The sequence below is a fragment of the Scyliorhinus torazame genome, chromosome 9, assembly GCF_047496885.1.
Source record: "Scyliorhinus torazame isolate Kashiwa2021f chromosome 9, sScyTor2.1, whole genome shotgun sequence".
NCBI classification, from domain to species: domain Eukaryota; kingdom Metazoa; phylum Chordata; class Chondrichthyes; order Carcharhiniformes; family Scyliorhinidae; genus Scyliorhinus; species Scyliorhinus torazame.
Window position 1 is genome coordinate 149,698,681 of NC_092715.1, and position 16,295 is coordinate 149,714,975.

Sequence of the window (16,295 nt, forward strand, 5' to 3'; positions counted from 1 at the left end):
AAGAGGTGATTGATAAGAAGGTGCCAAATCTCTTTAACAAATTTACTTGTGTAGGTAAAGTTTACTCATGTGTATCAGGAGGAGCAGGTAAAGAAGTCACAATTTTAAGAGACACGAGAACTAGTCAATCTTTAATGGTAAGAGTTATGTAGTTTGTGAAGAATGTTGCCAGAAAAGGTGGTAATAAGTGGAATTCAGGGTGAGAGGAGTAGTGTTCCATTATATAAGGTAAGGTTGGAAAGTCCAGTGAAGAGTGGTGAAGTGGTAGTAGGAATAATAGAGAAACTATCTTGTCCAGCAGTACAGTTTATCTTGGGTAATGATATAGCTGGATCGCAGGTGGGAGTGATGCCTACTGTGGTGGATAAGCCAGTGGAAAGACCATACGACCATAAGACATAGGAGCGGAAGTAAGGCCATTCAGCCCATCGAGTCCACTCCACCATTCAATCATGGCTAATTTCAACTCCATTTACCTGCTCTCTCTCCATAGCCCTTAATTCCTCGAGAAATCAAGAATTTATCAACTTCTGTCTTAAAGACACTCAACGTCCCGGCCTCCACCGCCCTCTGTGGCAATGAATTCCACAGACCCACCACTCTGGCTGAAGAAATTTCTGCTCATCTCTGTTCTAAAGTGACTCCCTTTTATTCTAAGACTGTGCCCCCGGGTCCTAGTCTCCCCTGCTAATGGAAGCAACTTCCCTACGTCCACCCTATCTAAGCCATTCATTATCTTGTAAGTTTCTATTACATCGCCTCTCAACCTCCTATGGAAAATCAGACAACTGAAGTGTTGAAGGACGAATATCCTGGGATTTTTCTGGATTGTGTAGTAACAAGGTCGCAAAGTCACAGGTTAAGACAGGAGGAGAAATCAAAGAGTGAAGATGATGTTGAACTGCAATTATCAGAAACGATTTTTGATCAGATGGTTAAAAAAGAACAAGAACAGGTGGAGGATGAGGCGGATGTTTTTAATTCAGGAAAATTTGGTGAAGTTACAACAAAAAGATGTCGAAATAAAACAGATGTATCAGAAAGCATACACGGAAGAGGAATCTGCGTGTATACCAGAGTGTTATTACCGTAAAAGTGATGTCTGATGAGAAAATGGAGACCTTTACATATGCAGGCAGATGAAAAGTGGGCAGAAGTTCATCAAGTCGTATTGCCGGTAGGGTATAGAAAGGAGGTGTTGCGAGTTGCACATGAGGTACCAGTGGGAGGTCATTTGGGAATAAGGAAAACTCAAGCTAAAATCCAGAAACATTTTTATTGGCCTGGACTACATAAAGATGTAGTTAAATTTTGTCAATCATGTCACACATGTCATGTGATAGGGAAACCTCAAGCAGTGATAAAACTAGCGCCCTTAATACCCATTTCAGCATTTGAGGAATCTTTTACAAGGGTCCTGATTGATTGCGTAGGGCCGCTTCCTAAAGTGGGAATCAATATCTTTTGACTGAGGGGCTCGTTGGTCTAAGGGTATGATTCTCGCTTTGGGTGGCTCGGTGTCGAAAGTTGTGAGAGTTCTTCTTTAGACAGATATATGAACCGGCGGGGATCAGAGGGAAGTAGTTCCTTGGAAAATAGGTGACAGCTTTAGATAAAGGACCTGGATCGGCACAGGCTGAGAGGGCCGAAGGGCCTGCTCCTGTGCTGTAATTTTCTTTGTTCTTTAGACTATAATGGATGTGTCTACTCGGTTTCCAGAGGCCATTCCAGTATGTAATATTACAGCTAAAAAGATTGTGGAGGAGTTACTTAAATTCTTCACTAGATATGGATTACCCACAGAAATACAATCGGATCAAGGCTCGAACTTTACCTCTAGATTATTCAAAGAAGTTATGGATAGTTTAGGAATAAAACAATTTGAATCAACTGCATACCATCCAGAATTGCAGGGAGTGTTAGAAAGGTGGCATCAGACATTAAAGACAATGTTGAGGGCTTATTGTCAAGATTATCCAGAGGATTGGGATAAAGGAATTCCATTTGTACTGTTTGCAATTAGGCATGCACCTAATGAGTCAACCAAATTCAGTCCTTTTAAACTAATTTTTGGTCATGAGGTAAGAGGACCACTTAAATTGATTAAGGAAAAATTGGTGAGTGAGAAATCGGAAATTACATTATTGGATTACGTGTCAAATTTTAGGGAACGATTAAATAGAGCAGGTGAATTGGCTGGACAACATTTAAAATGTGATGAAACGGGTAGCGAACAAGAAATCCAAAGTTCGTAGTTTTGCCAGTGGAGATGAAGTTTTAGTGCTGTTACCAGTGATAGGTGAACCTTTAAAAGCAAGGTTTTGTGGACCTTATCAGATTGAAAGGAAATTAAGTGAGGTGAACTATATGGTAAGAGAACCGGATAGAAGGAAAACTCACCGAGTGTGTCATGTGAATATGCTTAAAAGGTACTTTGAAAGGGAAGGTGAGAAAAAGGAGGAGGTTTTAATGATTCTATCTCAAAGTGACGAACCAAATCCAGATGACTGTGAATTTGACATACCTCAAATTAAATTGGAAAACGAGGATGTTCTTAAAAATTAGGATAAATTGTTGAGTTACCTTTCAGAGGAAAAACAAACTGACCTGAAAGAGTTATTGATATCACATGGGCAAGTTTGTAGAGATAAATTGGGAAGTACTAAAATGGTTATACATAATGTAGATGTGGGAAATGCTGTTCCAATCAAACAACATCCATACAGACTTAACCCTTTGAAATTGGCACAGGTTAACAAAGAGATTGCGAGTATGCTTAAAAATGGCATAATTGAAGTGGGTTGCAGCCAATGGAGCTCACCCATCGTGATGGTACCTAAACCAGACCGTACCCAACGGTTGTGTGTGGACTATAGAAAGGTTAATGCAGTTACATGAACGGATTCTTATCCTATCCCACGTTTGGAGAAAGTGGAAAGTGGGCTTTTATTTCCAAATTGGATTTACTTAAAGGTTACTGGCAGGTTCCTTTATCCGAAAGGGCGGAGGAGATTTCAGCTTTCATGACTCCAGATGGTATATACCAAGTCAAAGTTATGCCATTTGGCATGAAAAATGCCCCAGCCACATTTCAATGATTAACTAACAAAGTTGTTTCAGGATTACCCAATTGTGCAGCATACATCGATGATCTGTAAATTTTCAGCCAGACATGGAAAGAAGATTTAAAACATTTGATGGAGTTATACGATCGACTTCAGGAGGCAGGTTTGCTGATAAACCTAGCCAAAAATGAAATTGGAAAAGCCCAAGTCACTTTCCTTGAGGAGTTTCCGATACCCTCAAGACAATGGGAAATAATGCGATTTCTTGGCATGAGTGGATTTGATCGAACATTTGTGCAAAGGTTTTGTAGCGTGATTGCTCCACTGCTGGACTTGATGAAGAAATATCGAAGATTTCAGTGGACAGCGGACTTTCAGCAGGCATTTGATGGCCTGAAAGCTGAGATAACCAATGCTCCTGTGTTGGAGAAGTACAAGGGTCTCTGTGATCAGATTGAACTAAAGCATCTGACTTTAAAGAGAAATGCCGAGGCGTAGAGAAATGGACTGATTGTGCAGAGACCTTGTTCAAAGAGACTGTCAATTGAGAAGGATGTTAGTTAGAGGAAGAAGAACAAAAATGGACTCTATTATTATATCTGTTTGTGTGTGTGTTGTTTTTCGAAACAACAAAGTATATTTACTGTGTGCATTTCTTAAAGGATCGTGAAAAGGTGAAAAATGAAACCATCTTGAAGTTGATGGTTTATTTTTTTGTTTTTTTTTCTTGGGGGAGGTGTCATGTGAGAGTATCTTTAAGAAATGTGTGTTTATAAATGGATGTGTATATAAATATCTGTAGTGAGAGTACCTTTAAGAAATGGGTGTTTACTACTGCAGTGATGTCAGAGAGTGGGTGGAGCTGGGCTGTCTGTCAGCTTTTTACTTTTGTTTTTGGCTGTTTGCTGCAGGTTGTGTTTTAGTTTCGTTTTCAGTGTTGTAGCTGAAGCCAGACAGAGCAGGTGTACTGTTGATCTCTCTGCCATGAAAAGACTATCTCTTGATCATTTGATGAATTCAGAATCATAAATGTTTTCAGTAGTGAATGTAAACCTGATGTGCTTCTGTTAAAAGGTGTTTCTTCTGTCTTCTGGATATTGTTTGGGAAGTTATTAAGGATTACTTTGTGTTGTATTCTTTGGGGGTTGTCTTTGAATTGATGGTTGCTAAGATGTTCACTATGTTTCAAAAAGGTTAACTTGAGTTCATAGAATAAACATTGTTTTGCTTTAAAAATTACTTTACCATTTCTGCTGTACCAGACTTGTAGAGTGGGCCGTGTGCTCCCCATACTACAATCTATTAAACGTTGTGGGTCAGGTGAACTCCATGATACACTTTGGGGTTCTCTAAACCCTGGCCCATAATAGGGTTCACTGTTGAATGTGTATTCAGCTGTGTGAGGTTAAAACAGTCTTATTAGAGATTGAGTTCCAAAATTGCATGCTAATGAAATGAAAATGAAAATCGCTTATTGTCACAAGTAGGCTTCAAATGAAGTTACCGTGAAAAGCCCCTAGTTGCCACATTCCAGCGCCTGTTCGGGGAGGCTGTTACGGGAATCAAACCGTGCTGCTGGCCTGCCTTGGTCTGCTTACAAAGCCAGCGATTTAACCCCGTGTGCTAAAACAGCCCCTGCTGAGATTGGCAGGCATTTACTGCACATGCACAGCCTTCTCTGGTGTATGACAGGTGGTACAATCTTTTATTTTGGACTTCTGAAGGGCAGTCAAGATTCAGTCAGCCATACTCTTATTGAATGGTGGCGCAGACATGAGGCACCAATTGCCCACTGCTGCTCCTATTTCCTACGTTGCTCTGTTGTGTCCTATTGTTCCTAAAGTGCTCAGAAAATGGATGCTGACTTCTTGCCCCTTGCGTTTTGCTATATCTGCAAAGTAGCATTAGAAGGAACACCATTTAACTTCTGGTTTGCATCAATATGATCAAGAATTTCTCTTTGTTTGAACTTTGTACGTGAGAACCATCATTATTTATAGTTGCAGTTGTAATTTTTAATCATAATTCTTTCCTTATTTGCAGATCACAAATCAAGACTCGCCGTTGTCATTTGGAATTTCACTTCAGAATTTAAGTCTCGAGGTACTGTAGATTTACCGCTTTTTAATCGTTCCCTCTTGAGATCTTTATTATCGTTTGCTGGTAGCATTCTTGTCTCAAGGCCATGGTTTCAAGTTCCTCTCCACAGACTTGGGCATGTAATCTAGGCTTAATCTTCAATGCAGGTACTTACCCTCTTTCAGATGCAACGTTAAATCGAGGCTCTCTACTTTTTCATTTGGAAGGTCCTGTGCACTCAAAGATTTGCCCAGTGCCCTGACAAAAATTTATCCCTTTATCAAGAGAGGCAGTGGTGCAGTGGAATTGTCACTGGACTCCTAATCCAGAGACCTAGAGTCATGCTCTGGTGACCCTTGATCGAATCGCAAGGCAATAAGACATAGGAGCAGAGTTAGGCCACTCGATCCATCGAGTCTGCTCCGCCATTCAATCATGGCTGATATTTTTCTCGTCTTCATTCTTCGGCCATGGAATCCCACCATGGCAGATGGTAAAATTTAAATTCAATAAAAAATTTGGAATTAAATGTCTAAAGGTGACCATTTACCATTTGTCAGTCTTTTCTGTTGATTATTCTCTTTGTCTACTATTCACGTACTGTGTACGTTCCCTGTGTATGGCCGCAGAAAAATACTTTTCACTGTACTTCGGTACATGTGACAATAAATCAAATCAAATGAAACCATTGTCAATTGTTGTAAAAACCCATCTGGTTCACTAATATTCTTTCGGGAAGGAAATCTGTCGTCCTTACCTGGTCTGGCCTCCATGTGACTCCAGATCCACAGCAATATGGTTGACTCTTAAATGCCCAGGGTGATGGATAATAAATGCTGGCCCAGCCAGCGACACTCCCATCCCACAAACAAAAAAAAAATCAAAATCAGATACTCCATTTAATTATTTTGTTGCAATTTGTGGGACCTTGATATGAGAAAATATGCTGCCAAGCTTCTATCTCTTACAGTGATTACATTTCAAAATCAATGAGTTAGCCGTAAAGTGCTTGGATTGTCCTTAGATTGTGAAAGGTGCTACATAAAACTTCTCCTCATTGCATAGTATTTGGTTAGTGGTTGACAATATATTAATGTAGCCATGCAATTCATTACATGTGTATATTCATGATATGCAATCTACTGCTTGTTGACTTCATTTGTCTGCATGATTGATCACCTCTGTGTTCTAAGACTGCCAGAATTTCCTGCTGTGGTGCATCAGGAAGATCAAAGATTTTGGACGTGATTCAGCAACCCCATTGCACTGGCGTGGATCCAGGCGCAATCGGTGAATTGCGTGCTAGCCCCAAATAGGACTCCGCGCCGTGCCAACCGAGAGCCACCAAACTCGTTCTCCCAGCACCATCTGGGCGAGATCCATATATGCATATTTAACTGAGCCTGACGACCAGAAGAAATACGGACGGAATAAATGGCACTCTGATCTGCAAGGAGCCTTTCCTGCTGGTGTGCTTCAGCAAGAAAGTGCAGCTTCGGCAGGGAGAAACTCTCTGAGGCCAGAAAAAACGGCAAAGTGCTGTTTGATAGTGGCCACCGTGAAACACCCCGCTAAACGTGCCGTTCAGGGGATTTAACTTTTTTTTTCTTTAAATTTAGAGTACCCAATTCATTTTTTCCAATTAAGGGGCAATTTAGCGTGGCCAATTCACCTACCCTGCACATCTTTTTGGATTGTGGGGGTGAGACCCAAGCAACGACAGGGAGTATGTGCAAACTCCACACGGACATGACCCAGAGCCAGGGTCAAGCCTGGGACCTCAGCGCCGTGAGGCAGCAGTGCTAAGCACTGTGCCACTGTGCTGCCCGTTCAGGGACTTTAACTTGAGACTTCTAAATCATGCTCTTTTTCTTTTGTCTTAACTCAGTATTCTTCTCCCTGGTTGGTTGTTTAGACATGTTAACTCTATTGCCTCATAAAGAAACAAACACCTTTTTATTAAAACAAAATCCGATTTTGGAATAAAAATCGTAGTGCTTGATTTCAAAATTGGCTCATAAAGCTCATTGTGAGTTTTAAAATCTCCCAACATGTCAAATCTCTTATAAAAGTTACTGTGAGGGGCAGCGCGATGGCACAGTGGTTAGCACTACTGCCTCACGGCTCTGAGGACCTGGGTTTGATCCTGGCCCCAGGTCATTGTCCGTGTGGATGTTGTACATTCTCCCCACGTCTGCGTGGATCTCACCCCCACAACGCAACAAAGATGTTCAGGGTAGGTGGATTGGCCATGCTAAATTGCCCCTGAATTGGAAAAAAAATAATTGGGTACTCAAAATTTATTTCTAAAAAAAGATATTGTTCGTGGTTTTCTCTCTTCAAGTAGTCACTCTCTTTCAAGCTGACTTTCGCCTTGCTCAAAAAAATCAACCCTTGGCCCCACTGCTCTTGCAAACTGTGTTGTCACTGTCGTGTTCTGTGACTTTTTTTTGCAATGATGCATACTGAACTGCTGGTGATTTAACTAGAATGATGATTTATTTATGTACATGTGGTAAGATAACAATCAGAATGCTATACAGACTAAGTTACTGATTGAGTAACATAGACTCTCCTGCAACTACCCCTATGTGTGACTGTCCTGGTGTATGCCTTACAATCTTCTGGCGAGGGCCAGATGTCACATGACTGATGTCTTGACGCCACTTGCTGGTTGGAGGTCGCATTGCTCAGTGTATGCAATATTATTCACAGGTGTATCACCACATGTCAAGGTCATATTTAACCAATGAGCTTTTTATCCACATTAAAGTTTTCCATCTGGTTTTGATGGCATCAGATTTCTTCTTACTCACTTCGTGATTTTTTGAAATTACATCTTCATTTTTTTGGGTGGGACTCTTTTGGTCCTTGGTTGAAGTCAGATCAATGAAGAACTGTTTGTCTGGAGGCATCTCATCAACCACTTTGACTGATCTTTTTTGGTCCACTGTAGGACGCGAAAAACATTGTTTCGCAAAATGATTTACATGACCAAATCTGGAACATACTTTTGCAAAGGCTCGACATTGCTGTGGGTCACGTCGGTTGCCACATTTCTGGCACAAGATGGCGGCTCCTGTTGGCCACTTTAAATGGCCACCTACACTGAGACCACATTTCTTAATGATCTGCATCACAGTGCTGATAGCGCTGGCTTCCTCTTCCATGTTGGTGCCAAAATGTTTCCGAGCGAGTGTACTGATTTGCTATGCAGCCAACTCACTCGAATGACAAATCTTTTATCGCATTTTTCAATTACATGTCTTCCTCCCGTAACAACCTTTCACGGAGCTTATCATTCGAGATGCCAAATACTATTTGTTTGCGCATCATCGATTATTTTAGATCACTGAAATTGCCTTCAGCCTCAAGTCGGTTACAAAACTGTTGAAAGGTTCACTTGGTTTCTGGGTACGCGCATGAAAAATATATCTTTCAAATGTTTAATATTTTTCTGAGAGCAACGCCAATCGAACTACTTGATCACCTCATCATATCTCTTGCTCTCCTCTTCGCTATCAGAAGCAAAAGTATTGTAGATTTCAATTACTTGTGGACCCGCCACCATGAGCAGCAATACAATTTGCCTTTTGTCAGGCCTACAGGCCAAATGCTGAGATATAAAGGTTAAACTGCTGTTTGAAAACGGGTCAGTTTTCGTCAACGTGACCCGAGACTTGAAGCTCGTGGGGTGCTTTTAAATCTTCCATCTCGAATTTCAATGTCGTTTGTTGCATTGAGTCGCCAGTGGTTGCAGTTCTCGAGGGCGGTGGAAGAACCTTCTATTTTTTTCGTTCTTCGACTGATTTCACTTTGCCTTTTCTGCTGTTACCTTCAAATCTTCAGCACGGCTGGTACCATGTTGTGTTCTGTGACCTTGTTTTTGCAGTGATTCATACAGAGCTGCTTGTGACTTAACTAGAATGATGATTTATTGATGTACACGTGGTAAGTTAATAATCAGAATGCAACTGTCCTGGTGTATGCCTTACAACCTTCAGGCAAGAGCCGGATGTCACATGACTGCCTGATACCATCTGGTGGTTGGAAGTCGCATTGCTGAGTGTACACAATATTATTCACAGGCATATCACTACAGTCACCTTTTTGACCGATGTAGGAAATTATTACATATTTTATATTTTATTGTAGTAGTGTTACTAAAACCCTGGGTTCAAATACATATAGGCAGTATGTCAACTTTTGAGGGTGGAAGAGAGGTAAGAAAACTTAATGTTTTCATTGTAAGAAATTGGACATACAAAATCGCAAGTGTTGATGGCTTAAGAAAAGCACTGGGAATACAGACTGTTTTAAAACAAGATATGCCGGTGGGATTTGTTGGAAGTGGTAAAAGAAACCCTGATTACAGCTGAAGAGGTGCAAAAGATTGTACAACCTGTTCAGAGGCTGTGTCAGATCTTTTAAAGATTTTATTTGTGAGGTTAGGTTACTTTTACACACAAGATATATTAGCTAAGGAAATTAAGATCTTGCGGGCAAGTCAGTCTTAATGATAAGAGATGAGGAGATACGTAGTTCAGAAGGAGAATTACCAGAAAAGGTGGCAATATATGGAATTACTGATGAGGTGTGCCATCTACAAGTGACTGCAGTAACTCACCAAGGTTCCTTAGACAGCACTTTCCAAACCCACAAACACTACTGTCCAGAAGGGCAAGAGCAGCAGACTCCTGGGAACCCCACCACCTGGAGGTTCCCTTCCAAGTCACTCAACACCCTGATTTGGAAATATATCGCCGTTCCTTCACTGTCATGGAATTCATAGAATCGCTACAGTGCAGACGGAGGCCATTTGGCCCATCGAGTCTGCACTGTCCCTTGGGAAAAAGCACCTACTTAGGCCCTCTACCCTATCTCCATAACCCAGTAACCCTACCTAATCTTTTGGACACTGAGGAGCAATTTTGCCAATCCACCTAATCTGCACATCTTTGGACTGTGGGAGGAAACCAGAGCACCCGGAAGAATCCCATGCAGGCACAGGGAGAAAGTGCAAACTCCACACAGACAGTCACCCGAGGCCGGAATTGAACCTAGGTCCCTGGAGCTGTGAGGTAACAGTGCTAACCACTGTGCCACCATGCTGCCTCGATGGGGCAACATCATGGAAATCCCTCCCTAACAGCACTGTGGATGTACCTACAACTCACGGACTACAGTGGTTCAAGAAGGCAACTCTCTACCATCTTCTGAAGGGCAACTAATGATGGGGAATAAATGCTGACCTAACCACATCCCGTAAATGAATAATTTTTTTTCCCAATATGTACGATAAGGTTAAGAGAGTTGGGTGAAAAGTGAAGTGGTGGGTCGCGTAATCAAGAAATGACCTATTTCAGGGGTACAGTTTATCCTGGGTAATGACATAGCGTGAATGCATTCCTACGCCTCATGTCCAGTAAACGGCATTGACATTATTAGCGGGCCAATCCTGGTATTCTCCGGGGCTCTAGCAATACTCCGCTGCTGGCATGGCTGGCGGGGGTGTGGGGTGTGACCAAGGTAGGCATCTTGCTGCGCACCCTGCCCATGTTGCCTGGTTATGCAGAATGACACCTACTGTATGTGTGCCCCCCTCCCCCCTTTCCACAGGAGGGTGCCGGGCAGGGGCTGCAGAGCATACCGCTGGGGTGGGTAGTGATAGCCACTGATACCCCTGCCAGCAGGGACGGGTGCTGCGGCCAAAGGCCCTTGCGGTGCCGGGCACCGACGGGGCCAGGATGTGGTGCGGAGGGCAGAGTGCCAGGGGGAATGGCCTGGGGGGGGGGAGGGGGGTGGAGTGGAGTGGAGTGGAGGCACGGGCTGCAGTGCAGGCCAGGACCACTGTGTAGCCCATTGGGCCTCGTTAGGCATGGGGTGGGTGCGCCATGCTAACATGTCTGCCTTCACTCCCTGCAAACAATGGATTTCGGAATCCAAAGAGAAATAATTGGCATCTGCATTGCGCAGCCCTGTGGGATGCACTGAGTCTGTATGAGGAGTAGCTGCTCGGGGACAGTCTTGCAGCAACGGAGCTTGCCCCAGAGGAAGATGAGGGGCCTGCCTGTGAGGATGGAGAGCCGGCCACCCGACAGGCTATGGAGGAGATGGGAAGGAGGTGCCTCGTAAGGCCCCGTGTGTACCGGCATCCGAGGACTTGCTGGACCGGAGGTGTTGAGGAAGACTCCAGCTGAGCAGGGGGACAGTAAGGCATATCTGCCGGATCATTGCACCTAGAACCGCAGGTGTATGGGGGAGGACACCTCCCTGTGTGCCCGGTCGGCACAATATATCGACTTAAATGTGGACTGAACCCATCAGGATGCCAAGATGGCGGGGTTTGCCCTCGTCGCCAGGATGCCCCACGTCCAGGGGATGATTGACGGGACAGATTTCTCCTATGAGTACAGGTGCATGAGGGGGTCGCCTTCACAAACCGAAAGGGATACCACTGCTGAGCGTGCAGCTGGTGTGTGACCATCGTGCACGTCTGTGCATGATACCCAGGCAGCATGCATGTCGCCGTTAGCCTGGCACACTCGGCGGTTTCCTACAACTTCGAGGCGCATCCCTGGGTGAGGGGTTGGCTCTTGGGCGATGGGGGGTTATTCGTCGTGTTTGTGGCTGATGATGCCTATCCGGAGGTCACAGACCAACGCGGAGACGCGCTACAACGATGGCCATGCTGCGACCTGGGCCCTGGTGCATTGGCGTCCTGAAAATGCAGTTCAGGTGCCTGGACCGCTCTGGAAGGGCACTCCAGTATAGCGATAGGAGAGTCTCCCACATCATGGTGGCCTGCTGCGTCCTCCAAAACATCGCGCAGCAGAGGGGCAACGTGCTGGAGGATGAGGATGAAAGCCAGGCCTCTTCCGATGAGGAGCATCTCGAGGAGGGCCAGGACAGGGAGGGCCAGGACGTCAGGCTATGAAGCCCAGGCAGGCATAGGAGGCCGCACAATGTGTGCGCCAAGTGCCTGCAACCCCTCCGTGATTCTTACCTGCCTCACTACTGGGTACGCGCGGGCTCTGAGTTGGCAGTAACAGTGGGTGTGGTCCATGGGATGGTGCAACTGCTGTGGATTTCTCTCCCTCTCTTCCCCCAACCCACCCATCACCACGCAAACAGCACTTTCTTTTGGATGCCTTTACCAAAGATCCACTTCCTCTCCTTCAGTATTCCTCTACCTTGGATTGCCATGTGCATTCAAGCTCCCATTCAGGTACCTAGCCATTTCAACAGAACATACTGCTTCACAGGCAGTATTAAGAAGTCACCAAACTTTTGATTTGCATTGGATGTCTGGCTTCTAACTTTAAATCCGGTTCTCGCAACTGTCTCTTCAAACCTGACCTCTTTCTCTATTTTTGACTTCAACTTCACCGACCTTGTTCAACTTCTTGTTCTTGGCTCCTTTAACTTCACTGTCTTCCTGAGGCATTTTTTTTGTCCCAGCTCCCTAGTTTCTGGACTTTCTTTTCTACCTCTGTGACGTCTTCTCCCTGCAGCATTCATGGCCTGTCCAGCTTCTGCTGAGTCCAACTTAAAACTAAGCTCAGATATTCGTTCTAACCTAAGGTGGCCCCTGGTTGCTGGGCAAGAACCTAGTTGTCCATTAAACCCTGTTTTCTTTCATGTCACAAACCCTTTATAATGCAAGCACAGTATTAAAGTGACGAAAATCCATCGACGTGCTGGCATATTTTGCTTAACGGGAAGTTAAATAAAGTTTTAATTCTTATACAGAAATACAAAATTAAACTTACTTAGAGCTATACATTGTTTCTAATACTCACAAATGCACACATAGATTACATTCTGTTTCCTGACAACAGAAAAGCTAGCAAGTCAAGCTATACTTTGAAGTTGGTAAATAAGGTTGTAGAAACTGTCTGTGGAGCAGAGGCAAGGATCAGCAACATTGGGTAGCACAGTTTTAGCACTATTGCTTCACAGCGCCAGGGTCCCAGGTTCAATGCCCGGCTTGGGTCACTGTCTGTGCGGAATCTGCATGTTCTCCCCTTGTCTGCGTGGGTTTCCTCCGGGTTCTCCAATTTCCTCCCACAAGTCCCGAAAGACGTGCTGATTAGGTAATTTGGACATTCTGAATTCTCCCTCAGTGACCCGAACAGTCGCCTGAGTACGGCAACTAGGGGATTTTCACAGTAACTCAATTATAGTGTTAATGTAAGCTTACGTGTGACAATAATAAAAATTATTATTATTATTATTATAGAGAAGTGTGGGTGGAGAAGAAGCCAGAGCTTTTATTTTAGTTATGTGTTCACTTGGATGGGGGTTGGGAGTGATGAGATTTAACTACCTTCTACTTCTGAATATAAAGCAAAATCAGAGCTGGAAGAATAGATCAGGGGCTGGATTCTCCAGTCGGCGACACCGAAATCGCGTTCAGCGAACGGCCAGAGAATCCAAATTCCTGACGAAATCGGGGGCAGCAGCGCTTTCGCGACGCCCCACCTCCACCAAAGCGGCGCACTCGACTGGATTCCCGACGGCGTGGGACATGTGTGGTTTTACCCGTTGAGAACTCGGCGTGGCAGCTGCGGACTCAGTCCAGCGTCGCCACAGTCGGGGGAGGGCCAATCCTCTGGCAGGGGGGATATTATTCTGGGCTGGGGGCACTGTGGGGGCTGGCCCAGGGTGCGCGAGCCAAAGAGGGGGGACTATTTTGCGGGCTGGGTCCGCGAGTGGCCTCCGCCATGAAGCACGGCGTGGACCCAGCAATTCTCCGGGGCATACCGGCAGCTAGAGCCGGGTGCTCTACGCTGCCAACCTGCTAGCCCCCAGCAAAACGTGGAATCGGTGGCCGTTTTGCGCCAGTTTTCCTGGCGTCGGCTTGGGGACATAGCCCCAGAATTGGAGAATCCAGCCCCAGAAGTTTGGCTTCCAGCTGTGCAGTAGCTAGTATGTGTAATTACAGTGTGATAAGCTTGCTGCAAAATAATGGACATACACATGCTAATTTATAATGAAGATAAAAGTGACAAACCTAACAAAAGGAAGTAAAATAGACCAGAATTGCATGAACATAATTTATTGATGAGATCTATATGTATTAATTTAGGTCTTCTTTGCGAAGTTGCTTTTCTCTAATGCTTGCAGCACTTACTCAATTACTTTGTGCTAAGTTTTGATTTTAATATTATGAAACTGGTAAGATAATTTAGTCTCTTTGAACATGTACTTTTGAATAAATGCAAAACAGAAGTTTGACATTAATTGTGCAGAGATTTATTATGCTATTTTATTGTTTAAATCATAGACTACAGACGAGAGATGGAATCCATGCTTGCATGATCAATGTGAACATGTCTTCAATAAGGTAAAACTAGTTATAGTCCGTTACACACATGCCAAATAATTTGATTTTAGTATGTGATATTTGTATGTGATATTTCTAAACTAATTGCTTGCATGTATTTATATTACCTTTTAGCTTGTTCGATTAGACTACCTCTGTGCATATTGGAATGTCAACACCAAAATGTATTCTAAAAGCCGTCAGGTTGAGGCTTTGGTAAGTTTATTCTGATTCCATGCACCTGCTGCAGACTTCTGTCTCCTTCTCCTCCCTCCCTCCCTCTCTCCCTGTTTTCACCCTGTACCCAGATTGTGTGAGCAGTTCCATAACATCACCTCTATTAATTTTAATAGACAAGATACCATGAATGGCTCATGCAATTTTGAGTGGCGCCTGTGATTTTTTAATATCGGAGGTTGATACAGCACAGAAAATGACTATATGGCCCATTGTGCCTGTGCCAGCTTTGGGAAGAGAAATCTAATGTCTGTTTTCTTTCCCAATCACACTAATTCCCTTTTCGTAGCTTTTGAATCTGCTTCTGTCACCTTTTCAGGCAGAGCATTTCAGATCGTAAGAACTTGATACATTTAGGGAAATACAAGCTGCTCATGTCATCTCTGGTTCTTTTACCAATTTCCTTTAATATGTGTCCTCTGGTTAACAGCTCTTTTGCCACAGGGAACAATTTCACCATAGTTATTCATCAAAACCATTCATAAGTTTGAACACCTCTATTGAATTTCTCCCTAACCTTTCTGCTGTAACTGAAGTCCTACATCCCTGATACCCATTCTAGTAAGAATGGACAGTATATGCCCTCTAATTATTTCTGTCCTAATGTGGAAAGGAACAAACGTAGGAGCAGGAGTGAGTCACCCAGTCCATCGAGCCTGCTCTGCCGTTAAATAAGATCATGACTGAATATTTGCCTCAAAGCCACTTTCCTGTGCTATCCCCAGATCTCTCAGTGTCATTTGGATCTAGAAATCTATTGATTTCTGTCTCTAACTTGCTCAATGATTGAGCTTCCACAGCCCTCTTGAGGTAGAGAATTCCGAAGATTTGCCACCTTCCGAGTGAAGAAATTTCTTCTCATCTCAGCCTTAAATAGCCTGCCCTTATTCTGAAAAAGGGTCCCTTAGTTCCAACCATGGTAAACATCCAATCTATATCTACCCTGTCACGCCTGTAAGAATTTAACATTGCAATGAGATCACCTCTCATTCTTTGAAACTCTGGAGAATACAGACTCAGTAACTTTAATCCTGTCTCATAAGATTTTTCATATGAGAAAGCATCATGTTAGCTGCATTTGAATCATCTTTCATGTCAAACTTGCACAACTTTTATGCAATGCTGACTTGGGTCACTTCCATAGATTCAATGAATAATTTTCTTGCTTCCTAGATTTTGAATTAGCTGGGATGTTCTAACACTTTCCTTTATATTGGGATACTTCTTGTGGCTTCGGAGTACAATTTGTCCGATACAGAAATGAATAGATTTCTAGATACAAATAACAGCAAGAGATGTGGGGCAAGTGCCGTTGGAAGTAGATGATCAGTGGAAACTAAATTCCGACTAATCAAATAAAGTGAAAATATTTCAGTAAAGACATTTATTTGACACGTATACTGTTGAAAGGATAGTTTTCTAACCCAACCTCCGAAACTTTTAAATATATTTTATGTTGATAACAAGCCTGAACAAATGCTGTTGCTGGATATTGCTGTGTAACTTTATCTTTTCAGAAAGACTTAAAAATTGGAGTTTCAACAAGCAACTTTATTCCAGAGACTTATCAGTTCGGTGAGTTGAAC

At 43.5% G+C, this 16,295-nt stretch overlaps 1 protein-coding gene across 5 annotated transcripts in view; it reads left to right on the plus strand.

Moving 5' to 3' along the window:
- The window catches only part of vps13a (vacuolar protein sorting 13 homolog A), a 753,359-nt gene that overhangs the window by 76,596 nt on the left and 660,468 nt on the right, over positions 1 to 16,295 (plus strand). For all 5 annotated transcript variants that reach the window (XM_072516625.1, XM_072516626.1, XM_072516627.1 and 2 more), the window contains exons 7-10: positions 5,109 to 5,168; positions 14,434 to 14,493; positions 14,608 to 14,688; positions 16,227 to 16,284. In XM_072516625.1, the coding sequence (XP_072372726.1) occupies positions 5,109 to 5,168; positions 14,434 to 14,493; positions 14,608 to 14,688; positions 16,227 to 16,284 (259 nt within the window). The remainder of the gene's footprint in view (positions 1 to 5,108; positions 5,169 to 14,433; positions 14,494 to 14,607; positions 14,689 to 16,226; positions 16,285 to 16,295) is intronic.